This window comes from Nomascus leucogenys, chromosome 1a (assembly GCF_006542625.1).
Source record: "Nomascus leucogenys isolate Asia chromosome 1a, Asia_NLE_v1, whole genome shotgun sequence".
NCBI classification, from domain to species: domain Eukaryota; kingdom Metazoa; phylum Chordata; class Mammalia; order Primates; family Hylobatidae; genus Nomascus; species Nomascus leucogenys.
In genome coordinates, this window is record NC_044381.1 from 63,008,480 (window position 1) to 63,034,801 (window position 26,322).

A 26,322-nucleotide genomic window follows, 5' to 3' on the forward strand; every position below is an offset into this window, starting at 1 on the left:
GCTTTCTACATATGGCTAGCCAGTTTTCCCAGCACTATTTATTAAATAGGGAATCCTTTCCCCATTTCTTGTTTTTGTCAGGTTTGTCAAAGATCGGATAGTTGTAGATATGCGGCATCATTTCTGAGGGCTCTGTGATTTAAGCACAGTCTTGCTTTGAATAACTTTTGCCATAAATCTTGCCTCTACCCAAAGCAATACTAAGAAGAAAATGTAGACTGTACTTTCACTGTACCACAGAACTGATGTTCTTTCTTTCTCTCTTTCCTCTGTCTGATTCTCTTTTTCATATCTTGTGTTCTTTTCTTCTGACTTCTGCCTCTTCCATTTGATACTCTGCAGGTTGTCCGGCCATACCAGACCATGTCCAATCCCATGAGCAAGCTCACTGTTCTCAACAGCATGCATTCCCACTTCATTCTGGCTGACAACGGGACCACCGGAAAATATGGAGCAGAGGTGAAACTTCGGAGACAACTGGAAAAGCATATTTCACTCCAGAAGATAAACACAAGTAAGTAGCGGTTATTCCCACTAGCATGGCTCGTAGGAAGTATGCTGAAAGCGAATAACTTTGAGTACACCATGCAGCAATGTAATAAAAACTTGAGCAAGTTTTAAACATGAACCATTATTTCTACTGGGCCAGAGCTTAGAATGAGAGGAAGCCATCCAGAGGAGAACAATTGGAGGCATAAGAAGTAATTACACAATTAGTGACTCCAGCTTATGTATCATGTGTGAAAAATTCAACTCCATCTGGGGTATGTGTATGCAGATAAACTTTCTCTTCAAACTTTTCCTTCATCATCTGCATGGTACTCTCAGGAGAAAAGTTTCTATTTATTAAGCTTTTTTTGGTGGATAAACAGAAAAGCAAAAGAATCAGATTTTGATCTTAGCACCGATCTGGCTGTGCAAAGGCATTTCAAAGAAATTGAACATTCACTCTCTAAGCTAAAGCATCATGTGAAAATGTTTCTATTTATTACGCTTTCTTTGGTGGCTAAACAGAAATGTTTCTATTTATTAAGAGAAAATGTTTCTATTAAGCTTTTTTTGGTGGCTAAACAGAAAAGCAAAAGAATCAGATTTTGATCTTAGCACCAATCTAGCTGTGCAAAGGCATTTCAAAGAAATTGAACATTTACTCTCTAAGCTACAGCATCATGTGAAACTATCTTCATGAAATTTTAATTGTCTGAGTTTTAAGTATGTACTCATTGTCTCTAGATACATATGGATTTAGATATAGATAGATGTATATGTGAACCACATAGTACATAGTTAACACTAATATTATCTCTTAAGCGCATAAGAATCTCTATTTGCTGTATTTGTTGTGTAAACGTTTGTTTTAACTGAAAGGTAGCATCATCAAAACAGCAACACTCCACAGATCACTAAGTGGCTTGCATTTAAATGCAATTTAGGTATGAAAGCAATCTACTGTCCCGCCTCACAAAATAAAATTCAATTTGTTTTTATAAAGTAACAGGTGAGGATGCATGGCAAGCTCAAACTTTCTGGTAATTAGATGTCCCATCAGGGAAACTTTGATCTAATTGATTGAAATTCCAAAGCCTACAATTCCAAAAAACAAAAGGTTCCCTTTGGCTAGATGAGTTTTCAGAGGTTTTATGTACTGTGATTCAACTTTTCCAAATCACTTTTCCCTTCTCTAGATTTTTCTCTGCACCTGCCCCAAATGGGTCTTCATTGCCATAGCCACCTTCCTCCAAAAACTGGGATGTTAGATTTATCATACCACAGCTTCTCCTTCCTACACTCTGTTTTCTGGTCCCACCTTTTACAGACTGCTACTGTTTAAGTGTCGTGTTTTGTGGTTTCATATTTTTCACAGTGAAACCTGAAATAATAAATTTTGGCCTAGGTCTGAAATAAAAATTATATTAGGAAATTTCCTTCCCCAACTGTCTTTGGAAAGAAGAAACACAAGTGTTATTATCCCAAGCTGAACATCTTCTGGAAACAAAGAGTAGAAAAGACTAGAAAATATACAGAGACCAGCAGAGATCAAATGTAACAAAGCACTGTGATCAATGGGTGGTAGGTTTTGCTGTAAAAACTAAAATTGAGTTCCATTACAGTACTTGATAGAATGGGCAAATGTTATGTAATCAGTGTTATCTATTTAGGTTTTTATAAGCTACAGCATGACCTTCTGTACACCATCAGGTTAAGAATGAGAGCTTAAATAGGACTGAGCTGGAAGCTGAAGAGGATGAGAGCAAGGAAACAAGGAATGAATTCAGAGTCAAGTTCAGTACTCGGTAATAAGACAAAATCAGTCCAGACAGGCAAAGCATGTCACTGTGGCAGGCCCTAGTGGCAGCTGGGCTGGTTAGCCAGTAGTGTGGGTAGCAGGCCTAGGTATGTGTTTGTGTACGTTATGCACCCAGCAAAGGGGATGGGAGCTGGAGTTAAAACCCAGCCCAAGCCTAGGTTTTAGTCAAGCCTTGGTGCCTTCCAGAATGCCTAGAGAAAGGGGGTGCCTTTTTCTAATTGATCATCCCAGAGGGAGTGCCCTTTTGCAATGTACATGCCTGAAGGGGTGCCTTTCTTCAGAAATGGCAGAGCTGCTGCATATATGGATGGCACTGCAGGGGAAGCCCAGGGAGGCTCGTGGACAGTGGCCTGGCCTCCCTGAGGAGCAGAGGCCAGCAGCATGGAGCTGAACAGCAGGCCATGGTGGATGGTCAGCATGTCAGGAATGCTGGAGGAGTCACCACCAGATACTAGTTCTTGGGTAGATCATCAGGGACACATCAAATTCCATTTATGGAAACACCAAACCTTTGCTAGATTATCAAGGCAGGTAGTGGCACATGGGCACATTGACAAGCAGGGACCCCTCAGGAGTCTAGAGTACAAAGGAGGGGAGAAGCACAGATCCAGGTACCACGGGACTTACTTTTGGCACTGTATTTGTGGCTTCATAGAGGCCCACAGGCTCCTCTTCCAGTGAATATATTAATAATTAAATGGTAAGAGGAGAGTTATAGAAGCCCAGGAGAAATTCTGAAGTCACAGGAAGTGAAAAGGCCCAAGGTAAGGAATTTATGCATGAGCTGTAGTGAATGTCAAGAGTTAGCTCCTATAGCAGTTCTACCCCTGAACTTAATAGTGGTAGGGTGACCAATTTGTCTCAGTTTGCCTGGGACTCTGTTAGATTTAGCAGTGTAAGTCCCAAATCCCTGGGTCCCCTCAGTCTGGGCAAACTGAGATAATGGGTGACCCTACAAGTGGATGACTCATAAGTCATTAGGTCAACTTCCCTCATTACTGTACTCAGACCCCAAAGTTGGGCAGAGCGGCAAGCTCCTTAGAGGGTAGGGAGTGGCCGAGGCTCTTTGAAGTAGACAAAGCAGGACCTTTGAGGTCTCCATTCAGTTAACAGCAGAAAATGCTCACTGAGAACACAAAGGCTTCCAGAACAGCACCGACAAAGACACAAAGACAGGCAAAAAGTGGACCTGGTCTTAACATGAAAAACGGCAGAAGAATACAGACCTTTAATGCAATCCTCAGTCAGCAGTTTAGAACAGCAAATCTACTTTCTGACATGGACACTGTGTGGTTCTTCCTTTTAAAAATAAAATTTTATGGCCAGGCACAGTGGCTCACACCTGTAATCCCAGCGCTTTGGGAGGCTGAGGTAGGTGGATCACGATGTAAGGAGTTCAAGACCAGCCTGGCCAACATGGTGAAACGCCGTCTCTACTAAAAATACAAAAATTAGCTGGGCATGGTGGCAGGCGCCTGTAATCCCAGCTACTCGGGAGGCTGAGGCAGGAGAATCGTTTGAACCCTGGAGGCGGAGGTTGCAGTGAGCCGAGATCGTGCCATTGCACTCCAGCCTGGGTGACAGAGCAAGACTCCATCTCAAAAAAAAAATTAATTAATTAAAAATAAAATTTTATTCTATAAGTTTATCCTAAAAATTCCATTTACTTTTTCATTTCCTGCTTCAGATGTTTAGGAAATCTAATTTACAAATGTGGAATTCAATTTCCTGAAAATGAAACACTATGCCACAATAACAGTGTCTACCACCTGTTATACTCAGGATGGCCCCAGGGAGGTGTGAACCCCCCTGAGCATTTTCTTGCTAAAGTGCCATTCCCCCTCATCACTAAGGAGTGACCTGCATACTGTAGTTTCCTATCAACGAGCCTGTTTTCTTACATAAATGGTATAATCTTCTGAAGAATATTTCTCCTAAACATTAAGTGAATCCTGTTCAGGAGACTCACAAATGCTTTTCATCAACATGACAATGATCACTGAAAACATACTCCAAGCACCAGTGTTTGACCTTTTTCTCCACCCTCTGACTTTCATTGTCCCTCCTCTCCCATGCATTTCTACAGCCAACAGTCAGTACTGAAACATCATCATCAGTTAGTGATGGGCTTTGTTTATAAAAGAGAAGCCTTTCAGACATGAGCAGTTACCTGCCTCACAATGCTCTTCCATCTACAGTTTTTTAAACTTCAAATTTAATATGCAAGGAACAATTTCAGTCATTCCTTTAGTAAATAAATACTTATTGAATTCCTATTAAGTTCCAGTCATGGTTAAGGTCTAGAATAGCAGCAATGAACAATTCATTGAGCTTACCTCAAGGGGGGCAACCAGAGTAATAAGTAAGAAAATGACTGACTGTGTGATGGCCAATAGTTTTTAAAAAGTGCTTTCGAGAAAAATAAAGCAGAGTAAGGCATCTATCTGTGCACTTGCATGCATGCACACGTGTGCATTGGGAGGACGGTTTCCATTAGGTGATCAGGAATGGCCTCTATGAGGAGGTATCATTTATGCAACAACCAGAATGAAGCGAGCGGCCGGCTGTGAAAGAGCATTCTGTGGAGAGTGAAAGCAGAAACTAAGCCACCAGGTGTTCAGTAAGGAGCAGGGAAAGCTTGGTAAATAGTTGGAGCTTATTCTAACCAAGATTGGATCTGGGACATTATAGGATCTCCCTTATTATTTAAAATATCACTCTGCTATTGTACATAGAGATTAGACTGAGGTAGAGAGCAAGATTAAAAACAAGGAAATGCCTTCAGGAGGCTATTGCAATAATGCAGGGGAGAGATAACTGGTTTGAAAAAGGATGGCAGCAGTGGAGGTAGTAGAAAGCGGTTAGATTTTGCGTGTGTGTGTGTGTGTGTGCATGTGTGCATGGGGTGGGGGGGAGCACTGCAGGGGAAGCCCAGAGAGGCTTAAGGACAGCAGCCTAGCCTCCGTGAGGAGGAGAGCCCAGCACTGCGGAGCTGAAGAGCAGGATGTGGCAGATGGTCAGGATGCCAGAGATGCTGGAGAAGCCACCATCAGATGCTAGTTTTTTGGCAGATTGTCAGGGACACATCACATCCCATTCATGAAAACACCAGGCCCTTGCTAGATTATCAAGGCAGTTACTGACACATGGGCATATTGACAAGCAAGGACCCAGTTAGGGAGAAGTCTGGAGTACAAAGTAGGAGAGAGGCACAGACCCGGATACCAGGGGACTTACTTGGGGGAACACACACACACTTACATACACACACGCACACACACACACAGAAGACAAAGCTTTGTTTTTGAAATTGTGGTAAAATAAATATACGTAACCTAGAATTTACCATTTTAACGATTTTTAAGTGTGCAATTCAGTTTCATTAAATACATTCACATCGTTTTTGTGCAACGATCACCACCATTTATTTCCAGAAGGTTTTCATCATTCCAAACTGTAACTCTGTACTCATTAAACACTAACTCCCCATTACTCATTACCCCCTCCCCTAACCCTTAGTAGCCACTCTAGTTCTACTTTCTATCTTTATGCATTTGCCTATTTTAGGTACTTCCTATAAATGGCATTATAAAATCTTTGTCCTAAGATATATTTTGAAAATAGAGCTCAAGAGGGCTTGCTACTGAATTGAGCATTCAGGGTAAGGAATAGACACTTCAAGGGTGATGCGTGGTCATCCTTTGAGACACCAATGTGTCCTTAAAACAATGGGATGACATGAAAGCCCCTAAGGAGTAAGTGTTTACAGAAAAGAAAGGGGCTGAGGACTAGTCTCCAGGGAATTTGTACAAAGTTTTTGAGAAGGGGTGAGATTCCATGCAGAAATAAAGAACATGCACAAATGAAGAACAGGAGGAAAAGCACAGAATTATGGGCACAGATGTGGGTAGGAAGGGACACTTTCTGGTGGAAAGATAAGGTGATTCTCTAAACATAGCTTCTATGTCTACATAAAATAATACAGGAGGTTATTGGCTAGGAGTGTGTAAGAGGAGAAGGTGTTGAAGATTAGGGACAGAAAACAACTACAGTCAGTTTAGAGACTGGGAGAATGAACAGATTAGGAAAATGTAGGATTCTCATGCAGCACTGTTGGTATTTATGGTTGTAAATTTAAAGCAGCGTGAATCATCAGAGTTGTATGGTTTTTTCCAGCCATGTCCAGTTACAGTGGTAAAATAGGCATCAGTCTGGGATTTTATCTGGCAAGTAGGAAAGAGAGATGGAGAGGCAAGAAAAAGAAACCGATATATTCTCTCTGTATCTGTATCCCTAAAGTACCATTAGTGTCTATGAATGAAAAAAATGTTATGCCTGACATTTAAAATAACATAAAATCATTAATCTAAAAGAGCATATTGATGTACAGAGAGATGGTTAAGTAAATTATCAAAAGTGACCCACATCTTTAAAGTGTTTAAGTAAACAGGTTCATAATAGATAATTTTTAATGTTTATTTTACTGTTCAGACATTTACATAAGTTCAACCAACTTGATATATTGCTGGAAATATAGTAGCTGCTCGATAAACATATGTTAGCCTAAAGAGTGGATACCAAGGGACTACTCCAGAAAGTAGCATCTATGTATCCTGATAAGAATTTAAAATTCTTATAAAATTGTTATTATGAAGGAATGTTATTATAGCCACCCTATAGCTATCATCCAGCCTCTACATTTATCAGCCCTTGGCCAATCTTGTTTTCTCTATCCAGACACCCACCTACTTCCTCTTCTGAATAATTCTGAAGGAAATCCAGACAGCGTATCATTTCTTTTATAAATATTTCAGTTGGCCACACAATGTTGGCCACACATAGGCTAGATCTTAAAAATATTTCCTTAACCCGATAGCAGCATCATGGCAAATATTGGTCTAAGAATTTTTTAATAATTCTTTCAAAAAATAAAAATTAAGAAATACACTATTGCATGCTGAAATTTATCTTAAAGATTTAACAATCATCTTTTCTAGTTGCAAATTCGACTTTCAGCTAGCCAAAAACTATTTAAAATGAATGTTACATTGCAATTCTTAGAATTCAAGATTAGAAAAATCTTCAGCAACTGTGGGTTTCTTTTAATGGTTTAAAGAGAAGAGTATAACTTTTGGGAGAAGAGGAAGTCTTTGTCTGTTGCTAGTGGCATAAAGTAACAGCGGCAGGTAGCCTGGGAGTTGAGATCGTCAGGGCTCTGTGACCTTGGGCAAATTATTGTATTTGATTTTGTTTCTCCATCTGTAAACTAGGGATAACAATTCCTCACAGTGTTGTGATTAAAGGAGTCAACACATGATTCTGTCATGTGGCAGTTCGAAAACATTGATTCCTTTCCTGCCTTCTTGGTGGTTCAGTGCCATGTGCTGTGTCTACACAGCCTCACTGCCATAGGTTCCAACCTGAGACTTGGACCTTCTCTCTCAAAGCCCATCAGAGCCCAAGGTGTTCGTCAGAATGTCTTACAACAGGCTCGGTGCAGTGGCTCACACCTGTAATCCCAGCACTTTGGGAGGCCAAGGTGGGCGGATCACCTGAGGTCAGGAATTCGCCATTGCACTCCAGCCTGGGCAACAAGAGCAAGACTGTCTCAAAAACAAAAAACAAACAAATGAAAAAGTCTTATAACAAATCATAACCTGGCTCTGCTTGTTAAAAAGAAGTCTTATACTGTCTTTAGTTACAGAAAGATTCAAAGGGAAAAGTGGATGCTTAAAATTAGATTCTGCTACATATCACTATGCCTCTATTATTTGTTACAGAGTAGTTTAATTTCCTAGTCACTACAGCAATAAGAAATATATTCTAAACTGTAGTTGTCCCTCCTGCCTCAGTATACAGAGAATAATAGAGAAAATTTAAGCTTTCTTTAAAAATCCAAGCTGTATCAGTGTCTTAGAGTCGTCATAAATGGCATTAGGATTTTTGAGTACTCTACTTGTTGAACGTGTAGGAACTTGAGCTGAATATGAACTGACCCAGACTATATCTTGAAATAATAGATTTGAGTCAATAACAGATTTTTTTCTTGTAATTTACCATTTTATTCAAAAAGATTAGAAGAAGAGGACAGAAATCTAGTTGTCTGCAGGCTCCATTTGATTGAGGTGTTATTCCTTTGCCTTTGAATTATATTTTAGGTTAGGCTGAATGGAAACTTTATTTGGATTGCACATCTAATTATATAGTGAACATCAACCTTGGGTATAGGAAATTTCATTATGAGGCTAGAATTTTCTGACTTTGTTATCTCCCTACTTGAAAGTGAAATCTATGTCATATGTAATCTAGTCTAAGGGATTATTTCCCCATGGCAGACCTTATAGATATACCTATTTTGCAATATTAATTGATGGAGTGTCTGGGTAGGTTTTGATTTCTATAACCAGTGCTTTTGCTACTTTCAAAGTTTGCTTGGAGGAAAATTTGAAGCTCTGTTTTTTCCTTTACCCTAGAGTAATATCTGACATTTGAGTGTGGCCTCATCTGATGAAGCCACCTAGAGCACCTTTCTCTAAACCAGCAGATTAAAATGGGCTTAGCATTTCTAAGTAAACAAGTAGCAGAAAGGATTGCAGGATTCATAAAATATAATCAAATTTGGTATTTGAGGATATTGGTATTTAGAAATATCTGCAAAAATATGTTTTATCATAAAGTTCCTAAGCCAACACACCTATTTATCTATGATTATGTGCCTCCCCTGGGAGACATTTTAAAATGCGAGAGGTGGGATATGGGGTTGTCACCATTTCTGGTGCTTATGAATGGCATGGGAGAGGGGCCAGGAATGTTAACATCCTACAGTTGCAGGACAGTCTCACATGAAGAATCTCCTGGCCCAGACACCAACAGCATCTCTTAGGAAACACTACTCCGAGCATGTTACCCTAAGTTTTCTTTTTGTTTTTTCTAAATCTTTCTCATAACCCTCTCCTCACTTCTCAGGACCACACCCTTCTAAGGTAGCCGGTACAAGTGTAAAGACATATGTACAGGAAATGTTACTAGTGAATCGCAGTGAGATTCAAAATACGTATTTTTTTTTTTATTATTATACTTTAGGTTTTAGGGTACATGTGCATAATGTGCAGGTTTGTTACATATGTATCCATGCGCCATGTTGTTTTGCTGCACCCATTAACTCGTCATTTAGCATTAGGTATATCTCCTAATGCTGTCCCTCCCTCCTCCCCCCACCCCACAACAGTCCCCGGAGTGTGATGTTCCCCTTCCTGTGTCCATGAGTTCTCATTGTTCAATTCCCACCTATGAGTGAGAACATGCAGTGTTTGGTTTTTTGTCCTTGCAATAGTTTACTGAGAATGATGTTTTCCACTTTCATCCATGTCCCTACAAAGGACATGAACTCATCATTTTTTATGGCTGCATAGTATTCCATGGTGTATAGGTGCCACATTTTCTTAATCCAGTCTATCGTTGTTGGACATTTGGGTTAGTTCCAACTCTTTGCTATTGTGAATAGTGCCGCAATAAACATACATGTGCATGTGTCTTTATAGTATTTAACAAACCCGTGAAGCCTCTGGCGTCCTAAATCCACAGCAAGCTGGACATCAGCCCTGGCACCTCCTTCAAATCCTAACATCACTTGCTATTGGGAAGTTCTTCCTCATATCTAATTTCACTTGCACTGAATCTTAAACGTGTTGTCTCCCAGATGAGGACAAAAGTCATTGTCCATATTAGAGCTCTCGGCATATTTGAAAACTAAATATACTTGAATTGACCTTCTTCCATAATAGCTGTAGGAGGCTGTTTTTCGTGGGAAGAGACACACCGACTTGCTTAACAGGCAGAACTAACTCATGAAGTAAATCAGATCAGAATTTCCAACTTGGCAGCACCCAGTCTTAGCACCACTCCTTTGTATGTTTCAGGCTAAGGAACTCCAGAAACGTGCTCAAAGCTGGCACCTTCCTGTCAGAGTCCTTGATGCTCAGGGAAATCCTATAATCCACAGTTATTAGCTGACTTCAGGGAGAGGCAAGGGCCCAGAAATGTGGGTGCTTTACCTGTGGGTCCCTGGACAGCCTTCTAACTCGAGGGCATTGCCCAGGATATCATTTAATAAATCAAGGTTCTAGCAGAATAAAGAGTTACTAAATTGAATGCAAAGAGAATTCTAACATATAATCTATAAATTACTGAGAATTATTTTGAAAATAGGCCGGGGGGCTAATATAAATCTTGAGTGAATGAATAAATTCATGAATCATGCTTTCCAAAAATTCACATTCCATTTCTGGTATATGTCTTTCATTTCCCTGGACTATATAGTAAAAACCCTATATGTATTAGTAGTTTTCTTTTGTTAAATTATGAAGCAAATTTGGCACGGGAATCTGACAGAGGTTATCTAACAAGCACCACTGACATCCTCAATAAATTTACCAATATCTCTGACGCCAACACTGACGTTAATGTCGTGCACAACAAATGTTCAAAAAAGAGTTTAAGTGACTTGACCCAGTCACTTTATTATAACAGATGTAACAGTTCAAAAAAAACACCAAAAATATTTTAGTAATGGCAACATGATTGAAATAAACATGTAGTTTCCTGGGAAGCTCTTTTTAAAGATTATATATATGAATAAACAATATATAATAAATATGACATATTTATTTTTATTCTCGTTATGATGGTTAAATAAGTCTCATTTCTTTGCATTTATACTAAATAAAGAGAGGCCAAGACTGAGTGGTCTGCAGTAGCACAGAAAGACAGGAAGATGACAGAAGGAAGGTATGAGTTTCTAATGAGAATTTCTTCTGGGGAGTTTTCCATTTTGGAGTAACCTGTGTATTCATGTAGTAAGAGATTAGATTGGCAGGAGATCTTCAGGTCTCTTACCCAACACTGCCAACCTAGCATGACACTTTCCCTGCTGAGTCTCGATACAGCTCATAACCATATAGCCTTAGTTAGTCCACAGTTTCTGCCTCGGTAACAGTGACTCAAAATAATAGATGGTTCAATGAGACAGGAGTTTTTCCCATTCATACGTTACTCTGAACATGAGTTCAGCTCTGATGTGGGTGCCTCACTCCTGTGAAGACTCATTTCATCTGCTTTGCTCTGGCATTCCTGTTTGTGTGGTCCATGAGAGCCCACCGTCACATCTACATTCTGGCCAGAAGCAATCAGGAAAAAAGAGCAAGGGGAGGCCCTACCCTTCCTTTCAAAGGCACAGTGAGGAAGTCACACACACCATTTTGGCTCACATCTCATGTGTCAGTATTTTGTCACATGCTAACACCTTACTAAAAGGCGATTAGAAATATGTAGTCTTTATCCTGGACAAACACATAGCCAGCTAAAATCCTATCACTATGAAGGAAAGGAAGACTAGATATTGAGAGACAGATGGTCATTAAGAGTTGGCTGGAGTTGGCACATGAGATAAAATGTATCCGCCACTCATAAATAAGATATGTCTGTGTATTCTAACGTGTTCATTGAAGAACCTCACTCATAAATAGCTCCTGCAGCTGCAAGTCATATCTTGCCCTTTTGCTCTTTACCTGTGAGCTTTATAGTGATAAGTCTTGCATTAGCTCTGGAAATCAGATTGAGACAAACTGCCTAAAAAGATATAGATTATTTTAGACCATCCTGGTTTAGTTAACTTTTTAAGTTAACAAACCTAAACAGATCCCCTTAGCCTCAAAATAATAATTGCATATGCAGCACCATGCATAATGCATGCATGTGCATTCCCTAATGGACCCTTTACCACATATTTTGTTACACATCATTTGGTAACATTTCAAGTTCCAAAATATTAAAAATAAATAGAAATGTTTCTATGACACTGTACTCTTGATGTTCATGCTTCTAAGGTGAATCCTGGAAGATAATTCTAATGTCACCTACACATGCCAGTAATCTTGGCAGCAGGTGGTAGAATGGAGGTTGGCCAGCCTCTCAAATCCATCCTGGAAAATAAAGGTTGTAACTGGGTCTTGGCCCTCTTGGGGGAAAAGAACAAGAGACCTGTCTTAGGGAATAAAAGCAGCCATCCTCTGACTCTGTTGAAACATTTTAGGAGACTCTGATGAGCAGATGAGTTTGTGAGGGATTTAAAGGATTCTTATACCAATTATCTAACTTGACATTCTTATACTTTAATAACACCTAAGTGATAACTAATGATTTGGCAAGATACAGACAGTCCTGAAGGGCTCTTGAAGCCTTTGGAATGCCAGTAAATATATAATTGGATGTGTTTGCTGATGACAATTATGAAAAGATAATTACTAGCTAGAGTTCTCTTAATAAATAGTGAACTGGCTCACTTTGTTTTAGAGATCAAGATACACAGAATCCAACTCTAGTTAGTTTTTTTTTTATAATTTTAGCTTGCGTTATTCAATGAAACCTAAATGGTAGCTCTATAGACAGCTGAGATTTCCTTTCCATCTTGCTAAGTGAACAAAGCCTAGGAGTATCTGTTGTCTTAGATTTAGTGAAACCACAAGCAAGCACTTTGAAAATAAACCTTGCCTTTTCTCTCACTGTACTCTTGTAAAACAATTTCTTGGCTCAGCTTCTGGCTTAACATCTTTTTCCTCCATTATCTCATAATATCAAACTCATAGCTATTGGAACTTTTTCATTCACACAAGCTAGGTTTCAGTAGAAAAATAAACAAATGTTTAAAAACCCTACAGAAAATACAGCGAACAAATGCAAAAGGCAAGTGGCAATGCAAAGAAAATATTCACAACAATGACAAAGAGCTAATTTCCATAATATGCCAAGAGTATCTACAAATCAAAAAGAAAAATATTAAAATCCTTATAGGAAAGTGGGCAAAATCTGTCCACAGGAAGATCATATGAAAGAAAATACAAGTGCCCAACCTCATTCATAATTGAATAAATGAAAATTAAAACAATTTTAACCTGTCAAATTGGCAAAAGCCAAAGATTAAAAATATTGAGTGTCATTATGTATATATAGAAATATGTACTTACACATTTGTTGTGGGTGCATAAATAGGGCAATCTTATTTGGAAGACAATTTGGCTACCCCTATTAAATATGAAATGTAAGTACCCTTTAGCCTCATAATTTTACTTCTAGAAATTCATTTTACATATATTTACCACAATATTGTTTACAGTAATAAAATGGAAATAGCCTAAAGATTCATCAGTAAGCAACTAGTTAAATTATATGTCAATATATAGTGAAATACTCTGAAATTATTATGAATAATGTAATACCTCTGTTGGGCTCATAGAGAAGATATTCAAGGGTATGTTTTTTTCTTTCCTCAAGTTAAAAGTTGTACAATAATACAGCTGTATGTTCAGTATAATCACATTATGTTTTCTTAAAACTGCATATATATACTTATAAAAAAATACCTGAAAGGACACAGGTGAACATTGATTAGTTACAGTTTCCAGGGAGTGAGACTTGAGGTGGGAGAAAAAATACAGGGAGTGACGCTTTTCACTTTATACCTTTAAAAATTGCTGGATGTTGTTTTTTACAATGAGAAAATATTGCTTTTATAACGAAAAAAGAAAGAAAAGGAAAGGAAGGGAGCAGGAGGGAAAGAGGGAGGCAAGCAGGAAGGGAGAGGGGGAAGGGAAGAAAACCTTTGAAAGTAGTCTATTCACAGGGCCAAGGAGTTGGGTACCTTTCTCCCTCAAGGGTATGAATATCATTCTTGACCTGTGGGTCAAGTGCCCCCACAGCTGTGTTTGACATACCTTCTTTTTTTGCTCACTTCTGGCAATCCTCTACTACTTTTAAAACAAAAGGAAAGAGTCAAGTCAGGAAACATAAGAGAGGCTGGTTAAGGACGTTAGAGAGAACAATATTCTCAAATCACATATAAAGGATGTGTATAAAACTGATGAGACCAACGTAACAGATTCGATGCTTACATTTTATAATAGCTGAAATCAGAATCAAAATTATCTTCCCCCTTTAGGGTTGGCAAATGACTAAAAGCCTAGGTGTATTCCCAATTCTTAGCTATAACCAGATATCCTGTTATATTGGAGATACTGAAAATGTCCCATGTTTACATTCATATCATGAGAACAATCTAGTGGAGCTAAAATTGTCCATCGTGCTCCTTCATGATGTTCCTAGGCACCCCAAAGTCAGCTCCCTTCCCCCAGTGTCCTAGCACCCGTTATGGTGCAGCTCATTCACCGCTGGTTTTACAGTCAATATTGTCTGTGTGCTCACCATGAAAAATGTGCTTCTCTCTGTACTCCACCCCACTGTACTTCTAAGATACCTCATGTGGAAGCTAAACACATGTCAAACTTCTTCAGCTTTTTAAGATGTGGAAAAAATAAGAACTCAAAATATCTGTCATTTAAAATAAATTGTGACTGCTCTCTGTTATATTTTCTCTTGACAGTACTTTTTATTAAGCGCTTTCTCTACTGTATTTGCTTGTGCATCTGTAATGCTCAAGGCACTGTAGGGGTAGCAAGATAAATAAGGTATAGCTGTATCCTTGAAGAGTTTAGTCTTACAAATAAGTTAGTAATAACTAGTGTTGATTGAATGCTATTCTAAACAATTTACAAGAAATAACTGATTTAGTCCTTATGACAACCCTTAAGGGGATAACTTTAGTACTCCCATTTACCAGAAAGAAAATGAGGCACAAAGAGGCACAAGGTCAGACCGCTAGTAAATAGCACACTCAAGAAGTATGCGTCTTAGTCCATGCCTCAACCACTATGCTCGACAGCCTCTCTGTATGCAAAGAGCTGCATTATAAAGTAGCAAGTGTTTTTTTTTTCTAATTTTTATTTTAGATTCAGGAGGTGCAGGTACAGTTTTGTTACAAGGGTATATTGCGTGATGCTGAGGTTTGGGCTTCTATTGATCCCATCACCCCAGATAATGAACACAGTACTCAATAGGAAGATTTTCAGCCCTTGCCTCCTTTTGGAGTCCCTAGTGTCTATTATTCCTGTCTTTATGTTTGTATGCACCCAAGATTTAGCTCCCACTTATAAGTGAGAACTTGTGATATTTGGGTTTCTGTTTTTATGTTAATTTGCCTAGGATAATGACTCCAACTTCAACTATATCCATGTTGCTACAAAGGGCATAATGATTTTATTTTTTTTATGGCTGCATAGTATTTCCTGGTATATATGTATCACATTTTCTTTATCCAATCCGCCACTGATGAGCACCTGGGTTGATTCCATGTCTTTGCTATTGTGAATAGTACAAAGCAGTAGACGCTAAGTGCCCTTTAGTAATACAAAGTGCTACAGGAATTCAGACAATCAGCATCACTTAGCTCATTGCTTTCATCTTGCAGATAGGAAAGCCACTTGTAAAAAATCACAGTCACATGTTCTGACTAAATTCATCACGTGAATTACCTTGGTAGAGCTTTTATCTGAACCTGAACTCTAAACTCCTTGTCTGCTCTTCTTTGCGCAGCCTTGTGTCACTACCTTAGTTTTACTTTTTATTCCTAATTTTCCCCCTTAAGACTATTTTTCTTCTATTGTGTCCTGAAGGGTAATTAAGAAAATATTGAGACAATTTGGGGACATAACACATACCTGCTATCCAGAGATTTCCATTTTTAACCATATTACCACTAATCTCACCTTGCTTGACCTTCACTAAAGTGTTACTCAATTTTTTGTTCATCAGGGTTTGATAATTGGGGGAAAAATAAGAAAATACCAGCATGCCATTAACTCTGCAGGAAAGACATAGCTAAGCCAATGTTGCGCTTGGTTCCATTAACAAGTGCTTGTGCTAAATTTCCAGGAGGATTTGTGGCGTTGTCTATTTGAAACTTTGCTGATAGTATTAAGCCAGCAGTCTAGTTGCCATACACAGTGGTAGAATGGCCTGGGGAGTATGTGCTTAAAAGCCGAATTTATGTCCTCAGAAACACATTAATTAGGAACTCTCTGGAAAACATACAGTAGTTGCTCTTGGTTGGCCATTTTACAAACTATTGAGAATCCAGAGGAACCAACCCTTAGAGTCTGTGCTTCAAGGGATATTGCTTTGCATTTTCCCAGTGAGTACATTCTTATGAGAAGGCAGCTTTGCCAGGCTATGGGTGCTGACATATAACCAAGTGATGTTGATGTTTCATGAAAAGTGGGTGAGTTCCTACATGCCTCTCACCAGCCAGCTGCCAGCTGCCAAACTCCTACTTCCCAATATTTGCCACAAGTGAGGCTGCTCTCGAAGTCTAGCTTGATCCCAGGAAGCTAGGGTCTAGAGACCTAACTTGAGGATTCGGGATATTCCCTTAATGCTGTTTCTAAGGAAGGAACAAAATGAAGGCAAAGCAGAGCTGTTCATACTCATGGGGTCCTCCTCTGAGACCATCCGACCAAAGGCTAGCTTGCTTAGCAACTCCAGAAATATGATATTACCATTAAGTTTATCTCCTAGTTTGGGAAAGAATAACCAAATTGGTAGGAAACCTGCCAATTATACTGAAATGGTTTTGATGACTTTTTTGGAAGATATGTAGATATAGTCATAGATGTAGATATATTTGTATCTATACCTTGGCCAGAGAGAGAAAGAGGAATCCGTCCAATTAATAATATTACGCATGTTGAGTAACACATTAGCTTTGTTTCAATTCCTCTTTTAAGAAGAAAAGAAAAGAAACTGGGTAGATTAGCCTCTAAATGGATAGTTCTTTTAAGTCAAAAGTAGCTAAACACTTGAAACTAGAATTCCTATCCTCTCTTGGAAAACACAGAATTGGAAGATTCATAATTATCATTATAATTAATATAACAACAACTAAGATTTCTTGAGGTTTTACTAAGTTCTAAGCATCAGTACAAGCACTTAACAGATATTAACTCATTTGACCCTTTCCACACCACAGAAGGTATCTAGTCTGGAAAAGAATAAAGAATGATACTTCCTCCAGCAAAGGGCTATGATTTTTAAGGACCTGTCCAGTTGAAGGAGTGATGAGACAACATATAGCTGGTACAGAAGGGCTGGGTGATGCTCTACATAGGTTTCAGTGTGCAACTTGAGTTGCCATCACGTATATAAATTTATGTAAATTGGGTAATCCATCTGCTTTAATAAAATGTGTATGCAACCACAGGGTGTAGAAATTTCAAAGATTTTATTTTTTGACAGGATGCCTGCCGTTTTTCTCTCTTGACTCCCGCTTGTTTTATTCATTTTGGGGTAGTTGCCAGTTAGACTCAGTTGGTAAGTATAATTAATGGAAAATGTGAATTTCTTCTTAAACTCCAAGAAATTAACCACAGAAGTCTTCATTTCCTTTATAATTTCCTAACAGTATCACTCCCTGTGACTGTTGTTTTATCTCTACCTCTTCTGACATTCAACCACATCGGAAACTAGTTACTCCCTATTATTTATCATCCTAAAGATACCATACAGGACAGCTTGGCAGCACTACTGGGATACTTCTAGGAGGGAATAAGTATTTATTTAGGTTCCAAGCACTATGCTAGGCATTTTCATATATACTATCTCTTTTAATACTCACAAAACCCTTCAAGATAGGGATTATTATCTTCCTTTTCTACAGTTGATGAAATGGCACCTCCAAGAAGTTAAGCCTTTGCCTGAAATCCAATTAGTGGGACAGCTGGGTGCAAACCTAGGCTGACACAATTCCAAAATACTTTCTCCTTTCATCCTACACATGGAAGCATTATCTCATTTTTTTAAAAAGGCTCCCCTAAAATTTTGTTACCTTGGAGAGTTTGAGGGTCATTATTTCATTCAGCAACAATTTGAGCACCAACTCTGTGCCAAATATAGGTTAAGCATTGATTCAGTTGGAATGAGTCATCAAGCAAAACTTTGGGAAGAAGATGGTGGTTAGTTGCAAGATGGTGGAGAAACAATATTAGGAAGAAATACGACAGGGTGATGGAGAGGAGCGTGGGGATGGAGGCAAGCAGAGGACCTCCTGATTGTGTACCCACAGGACAGGGTGATGGAGAGGAGGGTGGGGGTGGAGGCAAGCAGAGGACCTCCTGATTGTGTACCCACAGGACAGGGTGATGGAGAGGAGGGTGGGGGTGGAGGCAAGCAGAGGACCTCCTGATCGTGTACCCTTGGCTACAGTCTTTCTTCATGTGACTCGTGGACTTCCCTTTGTCATCCTATGCCTGAGAATATATGAAGGAGGCTGGGAAGGCAAAGGGACGTTCAATTGTCATCATTGGCATCTTTTTTGATCATTGCACCATCATCAAATGCATTGGGATAACCATGACATGAAATTTTCCATCATTGGGCCCATAACTGTCCCATGAGAGAGATGAAAAAACACTATATGTTAAAGGTCATAGTAGAACTTCATCCAGGCAGCTCTGGAATTAGGAAGGAGTGAAATATACTCTCAAAGACTAATAGTTCTGGGTCCAAACCATGTGACTTGAAAAGGAAGCAAAGATTCCCCTGGACAGGTTACATATACTGTCATGCATCGCTTAACCATGGGGATACTATATCCTCAGAAATTAATCATTAGGTGATTTTGTCATGAACATCATAGAGTGTACTTATACAAACCTAGAAGGTATAACCTACTACACACCTAGGCTATATAGTATATAGCCTATTGCTTGTAGGCTACAAACCTGTATAGCATGTTACTATGCGGTAGTGAATACTCTAGGCAATTGTAACACGATGGTAAGTATTTGTGTATCTAAACATAGAAAAGACACAGTAAAATCATTGTATAAAAGATACAAATAGTACACCTTAATAGGGCACTTACCATGAATGGTGCTTGCAGGACTGGAAACTGCTCTGGGTGAGTCACTGAGTGAGTGCTAGAATATTTTTGTACACTACTGTAAACTTTATAAACACTGTATAATTAGGCTATACTAAATTTATTTTTTAAATTTTATTTCTTCAAAACTAAATTAACCTTAGCTGACTGTAACGTTTTTACTTTGTAAACTTTTTAATGTTTTAAAACTTTTTGACTATTTTGCAATAATACTTAGCTTAAAACATAAGCACATTATACAGCTATACAAAAATATTTTCTTCATTTGCTTATTCTATGAGCTTTTTTCTGTTTTTAAAATTTTTTATCTTTTTATTTTTTAAACTTTTTTCTTAAAAATGAAGACACAAACACACTCATTAAACTAGGCCTGCACAGGGTCAGGATCATCAAGATGTCACTAGGTGACAGGACTTTTTCAGCTCTATTATTACCTTATGGGACCACCATTGTATTTGTGGTCTGTCATTGACCAAAGTATCATTATGCAACATATGACTGTATATCGAGAACATCTTATTTCCTTCTGTGGGTGCTATAATCTGTTCAGCCCAATCACGCAAACTTTCTACTGCCTCAAACAGTCAAGGGAAAGGCCTTCCAAAACACAAATACCAAATTGATGATCAGTTCACTTTAGACTGTAATTACATCATTTTTCAGGTGCTTTCAAGTAAGCATGTTTAAAGCTTTCCCTGCCTTTTAGAGGGTCTTCCCTCTAATGAATAATTTGTGTGGAGAAAACAACACAATCTATATCCCTCCTTTTTCATTATATGAAACGACTTGACACAGTTGGCTGTGTAACTGAAATATTTGTCATGCTTGTTAATGAAAAGTTACTTTGTCAATAAAGATAATAATGAAGCCAAAAAAATAACTTTGAGGGAACGGAGCAAATTTTAGTGAAACTGGTTTCTTGGTATTGACTTGTCATGTTTATCTCACCCATTTTCCTATTCAAGTTAAAGACCTCTGTTTTTTCAGCAAAGAGACTTTTCTACATTGGCATTAGTTGTTCAGGGACTGGGATAGTTCTTTAAACAAGTAGGTCTGAACAGGAGAGGTGTCCACCGTTCTAAGACTTCTTAGACGCTTTTACATTCAGGGAAGAATTTTGAGTTCCCTTTTCAGATTAGAAAGATTTGAGTTGCAAATGTTTGACTGGCATTTTGATCTCAAAGTCAGCAAAGTTTACTGTTGTTGGTCAGATACAATAGGTTCCCAGTATAACATAGGAACCTGTTATCTTGATGGAACCCAGTATCTTCCTTATTTCATTGCTAACTACCTTTCATATTTTTCATCTGTTTTTATAGCTTCTTCTCCTAACATAACACCATGTAGATCGTATGTCCCACCCATTTCAAGATACTTACAGTTTCCCATAAATGATATACCCTACTGGATGTGGTTTTGTCTCTTTCTGACATTTGCTAAAATTTCATTCTCTTCTCACTCTAACTACCTGGCCAAGACCTACATTTCTTCTAAGTCTCAGATTAAAAATTTTCTCCTCTCTGTAATCTTATCAGAACTCCCATCCCTAGTATTCCTTCCAACTCATTCCCTGGTATCCTCCTGGGCCCACATTCACCTCATCCTCCATGCTCTTGCTGCGCTCTATATCAGCCTCTCCCACATACAGCTCCTTTTGGTAGAATGGAGCCTTCATAGTCTCCCATCTGCCTTCACAGTCTCCCATCTTCTGTAGATTGTGAGATCCTATAGAGCACAGCCTGTGTCTTATTCACTGTTGTCATTCTGAAAACCTCGCATAGTGCCTAGCCTATGCAAGTAGGTGTTCAATAACTTGTTATTATAAGCATCACTATTTGATTTCCCTGGCTTTATTTGTAGCTCTGATTTCCAACCTGACACAAAGATGTAATAGAAGGGATTAGATACTAAAAAGCTATAAAAAAGGACAAATCATAAAGCAATAATGACATAGAAAGACCCAGGATAAATAAATAGCAACATGTACAGGCAAAGACCATCATGCATACTTCCAATTCATGGACATAAAAGCGTTTAGTCTGAGAAAGTTGACTGTGTTCCTGTTGAATCATGATTGTTGTTAAATCATTTTTATCTTATGAATTTAGAGAGTCTAATGATATATATTTTACAGCAGCCACTGCACCATGGCCTCAGTATTTCCATTTCCATGGAAAAAGAAATAACTATTGATTTTCCTCCATTGATTCAAAATGATAATTGCCCATGGTTGCTTTTCAGTCCAGATTAGGATCATTCCATTCAGTAGAAATGCATGGCTAACTTTAGAAAGTTAGACACACAGAGAATTAATGGCAAAACTTATGCAGACTGAGCACTTTTCTGCCATGATCAACAGTTTTATAGGGAGATATATTTAGGGAAGATAAGGTGTCTCATTCCATGGGGATCTTAAAGAAAAGTGAGCTGAGATTTTAATTTGCTGGAGATAATCATCTTAAAACCAGGGACTTTATCACAGGACCCTTCAAAGTCCCTTCTTAGGATTTATAATTATTTGTCTCTTCAAAATATTTAGATCATGTCAAGTCATTGAAACTAATGGATGTAAAACTGAAGAATCATTCATATAGGCTTGGGAAATGACTATAAATAGTGCTTCCAGATATCACTAATAAAGTTGTCATAGCTGTTAACAGAATAAAAAACTTTTTTTTTTTTTTTTTTTTTTTTTTTGAGACAGAGTCTCGCTCTGTCGCCCAGGCTGGAGTGCAGCGGCATGATCTCAGCTCACTGCAACCCCCGCCTTCCAGGTTCAAGCGATTCTTCTGCCTCAGCCTCCCCAGTAGCTGGGACTACAGGCATGCACCACCACACCCAGCTAATTTTTGTATTTGCAGTAGAGACTGGGTTTCACCATACTGGCTGGGCTGGTCTCAAACTCCTTACCTTGTGATCCACCTGCCTCGGCCTCCCAAAGTGCTGGGATTACAGGCATGAGCCACTGTCTCTGGCCAAAAACTTGTTAACCTTGAACCCTCAGCTCAAGATCATGAACCCCTGAGGCAAATGAGGACAACAGAGATTTTATGCCCTAAAATGGCCAAATAAGGAAACAGTTGATTTTTTTTTTTCTTTTTTGGCACCCATAGCTGAAACAAACAGCCCTTCCCCTCATGAACAGGCTAGGCTGTTCTCGTTCTGTGTTAGAGGCCAGGTTTCAAAGCTGCGTAATGAGTTTCATGTGCTGCAGCCCAGCAGGCAAACATTCAAGTCCTAAATCGCAGGCAGAGGAATCAAGAACTCTCATTAGCTAAGGAGCCTTGGCATCTCTGGGTTCACATGGGGTACTGGGCAATTCCTGCTGGAACGAGGCAGGGTGAAAAAACAGGTGTGCTTGTGCTAAAACAGGGAGGAAAAGATTGAAGAGTCAGCTTTTCTGGTCATCAAACAAATCTGAGCTGAGCCCTTCCTCATTAGCAGCATTTCTTCCACCCAGAGGGAGAACAGAGGAAGTGCACACTGACTCTGGTGCGTGTTAGAATTTATTATAAAATCCTGGGGGAGGCTGAGAAACAAGCAGCAATTAAACATGGTGTGCCTGCATGAAGAGTTTGGGGAGAAGTAGAAAGTTCACTTCATCTTTCTATTTCCATTCTTAGATTCTATTTTTACACATGTAAAGCGGGATTTGTTTTCTTTTGTTTATTTTTTCATTATTCAAGTAATAAGAACTCTTATAGGGTATATGAATTATTGTTCATAAACTTAGGTATGTAGGAAATGTCACTTGGTAAACATTTTCTTTTATTCAAATAAACCCAATTCCAAGACCCTTTCCACCTGGTTTTTGGTAAAGTCAATCTTTTTTTTTTGAGATGGAGTCTGGCTCTGTCGCCCAGGTTGGAGTGCAGTGGCGCAATCTCAGCTCACTGCAAGCTCCACCTCCCGGGTTCACGCCATTCCCCTGCCTCAGCCTCCCGAGTAGCTGGGACTACAGGCGCCCACCACTATGCCCGGCTAATTTTTGTATTTTTAGTAGAGACGGGATTTCACCGTGTTAGCCAGGATGGTCTCAGTCTCCTGACCTCGTGAGGTAAAGTCAATCTTAACCTTTATTAGGTCTCTCTGTCTCTCTCTGTCTGTCTCTCTCTCTCTCCCCCCACCACCACCCTCCCCAACCCCAGTCTCTCTCTCACCCCACCCTCCTCCTTCCTCTGCCTCCCTTCTCTCTCTCTTTCATGGTCATGCTCCTTCTCTCATGCTTACAGAGTACTTGGAATGTTCAGAAAAAGCCTCTTAACTTTTGTCAGCCAAAGTAACCACTGATAAAATAATTGTCCAAGCTTGCTTGATCTCTGCCAAGTGGGTGGCTCTGGTACTTCCATGCTAATGTAAAACCAGTGGGACCCTGGCTGCAGCTGGCATCACTGGCCAGCAGGGTTCAGCAGCCTCAGGTTCAGCATGCCATGGTGGACTTCACAGCAGTCTCTGTCAGACAAGTTGCCTGCAAAATTCCTGCCTTTACAGAGCTTGCATTTGCAGGAGAGGAGATAGAAAATAAGTAAAATATGTAGTGTATTGAATAGTGATAAGGGCTAAGGAGAGATAGAAAGAAGGCAGAATGGGAGTGCAGAGTAGGAAATGAAATTTCAAATAGAGTTGTGAGGAAGACAAGGGGGAAGAGAAGGGAAGGGGAGGGGAGGAAAGGCAACCGAGAACTGAGTTTTGAGACAGTCTTAGTGTCAGACATCAGGTAGGTAAGGAGGAACTAGCAAAGAAGAGGAAGAAGGAGCAGCTAGTGAGGTAAGAGAGAAACTGGGAGAGAGCACTGAAGGGGAGAAAATAGAATTTTCTTTAACCCTTGTAAGTTTGTAGCTGGGACAAACTTCTATAACAAAAGAAATTAATGAGAGAAAGAGAAAAACAAACAACTTTATTAACACATGCAGTGCACACCACACAAGGGATGTGTTCAAAAGCAGTGGTTTAGAAGTCTACTTACATAGTATATCCAACAAAGAACAGTAGTTTTTTTTTGGCGGGGGGGTTGTTTCTTTGTTTGTTTTTGAGATGGAGTCTTGCTCTGTTGCTCAGTGGTGCAATCTCAGCTCAGTGCAACCTCTGCCTCCTGAGTTCAAGGGATTCTCCTGCCTCAGCCTCCCAAGTAGCTGGGGTTACAGGTGTCTGCCACCAAGCCCAGTTAATTTTTTTTTCTCTGTAGAACTAGGGTTTTGCCATGTTGGCCAGGCTAATCTCGAACTGGTGGCCTCAAGTGATCCACCTGCCTTGGCCTCCCAAAGTGCTGAGATTACAGGCATGAGCCACCATGCCTGGCCAGAACAGTACATTTTGGGAAAGGGACAAGGCAAAGAGGAAGGCAGTCCTAGGCTCCTAGAGGTGGGAAAATGTGGGAAGGTAAATTGATGGGGAGTAAGATTTCCTCACTCTAGCTCCCCTCTGAGGTGATAAAGGTCTGTTCAAAGAGAACTTCTATCTTATTTTCAGGTGGGAGAGGTGGGAGTGAGGAAGGTAGAAAGGCCTTTTGTCTTCATAATTCTGCTCTTAGGTAAACAGAGGCAAGGCAGAAGCGCTCCAGGAATTGTTGTGGCTTGCTGTAGGTAAAAAAGGGGAGCTTGGCCAGGCACGGTGGCTCATGCCTGTAATCCCAGGACTTTGGGAGGCCGAGATGGGCGGATCACGAGGTCAGGAGATCGAGAGCATCCTGGCTAACACGGTGAAACCCCGTCTCTACTAAAAATACAAAAAATTAGCCAGGTGTGGTGGCGGGCGCCTGTAGTCCCAGCTACCCGGGAGGCTGAGGCAGGAGAATAGCGTGAACCCGGGAGGCGGAGCTTGCAGTGAGCCAAGATCACGCCAATGCACTCCAGCCTAGGCTGAGCGAGACTTCGTTTCCAAAAAAAAAAAAAAAAAACGGTTGAGGAGGAGGGAGCTCAGGCAGCCCTTTCTACAATTTTAAAAAATTGTATCATAAAAATATTTATGTCAAAGAGGCATATTTTAGAATGGAATATTCTGGTTTCCTTCAACACTGTCTGGAAGCCAAAGTGAAGAGTGTATTTCCAAGAGGAAGGAATGAAATGGCCAACTGTGTCAAATGCTACTGACGGGCCAAGCAGGAAGAGACCTGGGGACTGACTGTCAAGGATGCAAGAATGCTGCGAGTCCCTTCTTCCTCCCACCCCGTCCAAGGCTCAGATCATTTCTTCCACATCTCATCTGCTCCCACTTCTCCCCCATCAAAGACACTTGCCCTTCTCTTCTTCCCCTTCAGAAAATTGGTGGAGTTGGGCCTTTTTTTTTTTTTTTTACAAAATTTTTCCAGGCAAGTTCTGTTTTCTAGCAGCTCTGGCCAGCAACACAAACCTCTCCTGAGAATAGACACCCCAGTGGCCTCTTTTGAAATGAGAAGAAGGAAAAACAAACGGAAAACAAAATCTGAATTAATTAACAGCTCAATAAATTAGCCTGCTACACAGAAGAGATATTCTTTACTTTTAGGCAAAGCACCAAATAGTAAATGTACTAAATATATAGCTAGGCAATTTTTACTAGTGCAGTGAAACCCGTATTAAAATAGGGTCAAATCGTAGCACGTTTGTTTTCAAATAGTCCCAAACGGCTAGTTTTAGGGACTGAATTGCAAGAACAGTGCATGTCTCCCACTCTTTGCCTCTATAATAGGAGTGCTTATTGTATCAATCCTGTACCAACCAAAATAGGCATCAAAAATTGGCTTATACAGCCAGATTTCCAACTTGGTTGGTTTCTCGTTGATCATAGGCACACTCAGGCTTAACAGACTAATATATGTTTCCTTATGTAATTTATCACGTTAAACCCAGAGGTGAACAAACTACAACTAGTGGGCCAAATCCAGCGTGCCATCATCTGTTTTTGTAAGTAAAGCTTTATTGCAACATAGTCATGCTCATTCTTTATGCAGTGTCTCTGGCTGCTTTCACACTATAACCACAGAGTTAAGTAGTTACAACGGAGTCCATCTGGCCTGAAAACAGAAAATATTTGCTATTTGACCCTTTGTAGAAAAAAATTTGCTGATGCCTGGTTTAGACTTTAAAATAGACTTCTGGAAAAAATATTGTTCATGGTTATTTCAATCTCATTCCATGGACTTTTGCATTAATTTGCTCCAGTAAGCACTTTTTAGATTTCACTTCTTTTCACAGGCAAAAATCTCCTTTCC

At 39.6% G+C, this 26,322-nt stretch overlaps 1 protein-coding gene across 16 annotated transcripts in view; it reads left to right on the top strand.

Annotated features, from left to right (window-relative positions):
- TRPM3 (transient receptor potential cation channel subfamily M member 3) overlaps window positions 1-26,322 on the top strand; it is a 920,678-nt gene that overhangs the window by 636,971 nt on the left and 257,385 nt on the right. For all 16 annotated transcript variants that reach the window (XM_030810005.1, XM_030810016.1, XM_030810007.1 and 13 more), the window contains exon 6: window positions 343-514. In XM_030810005.1, the coding sequence (XP_030665865.1) occupies window positions 343-514 (172 nt within the window). The remainder of the gene's footprint in view (window positions 1-342; window positions 515-26,322) is intronic.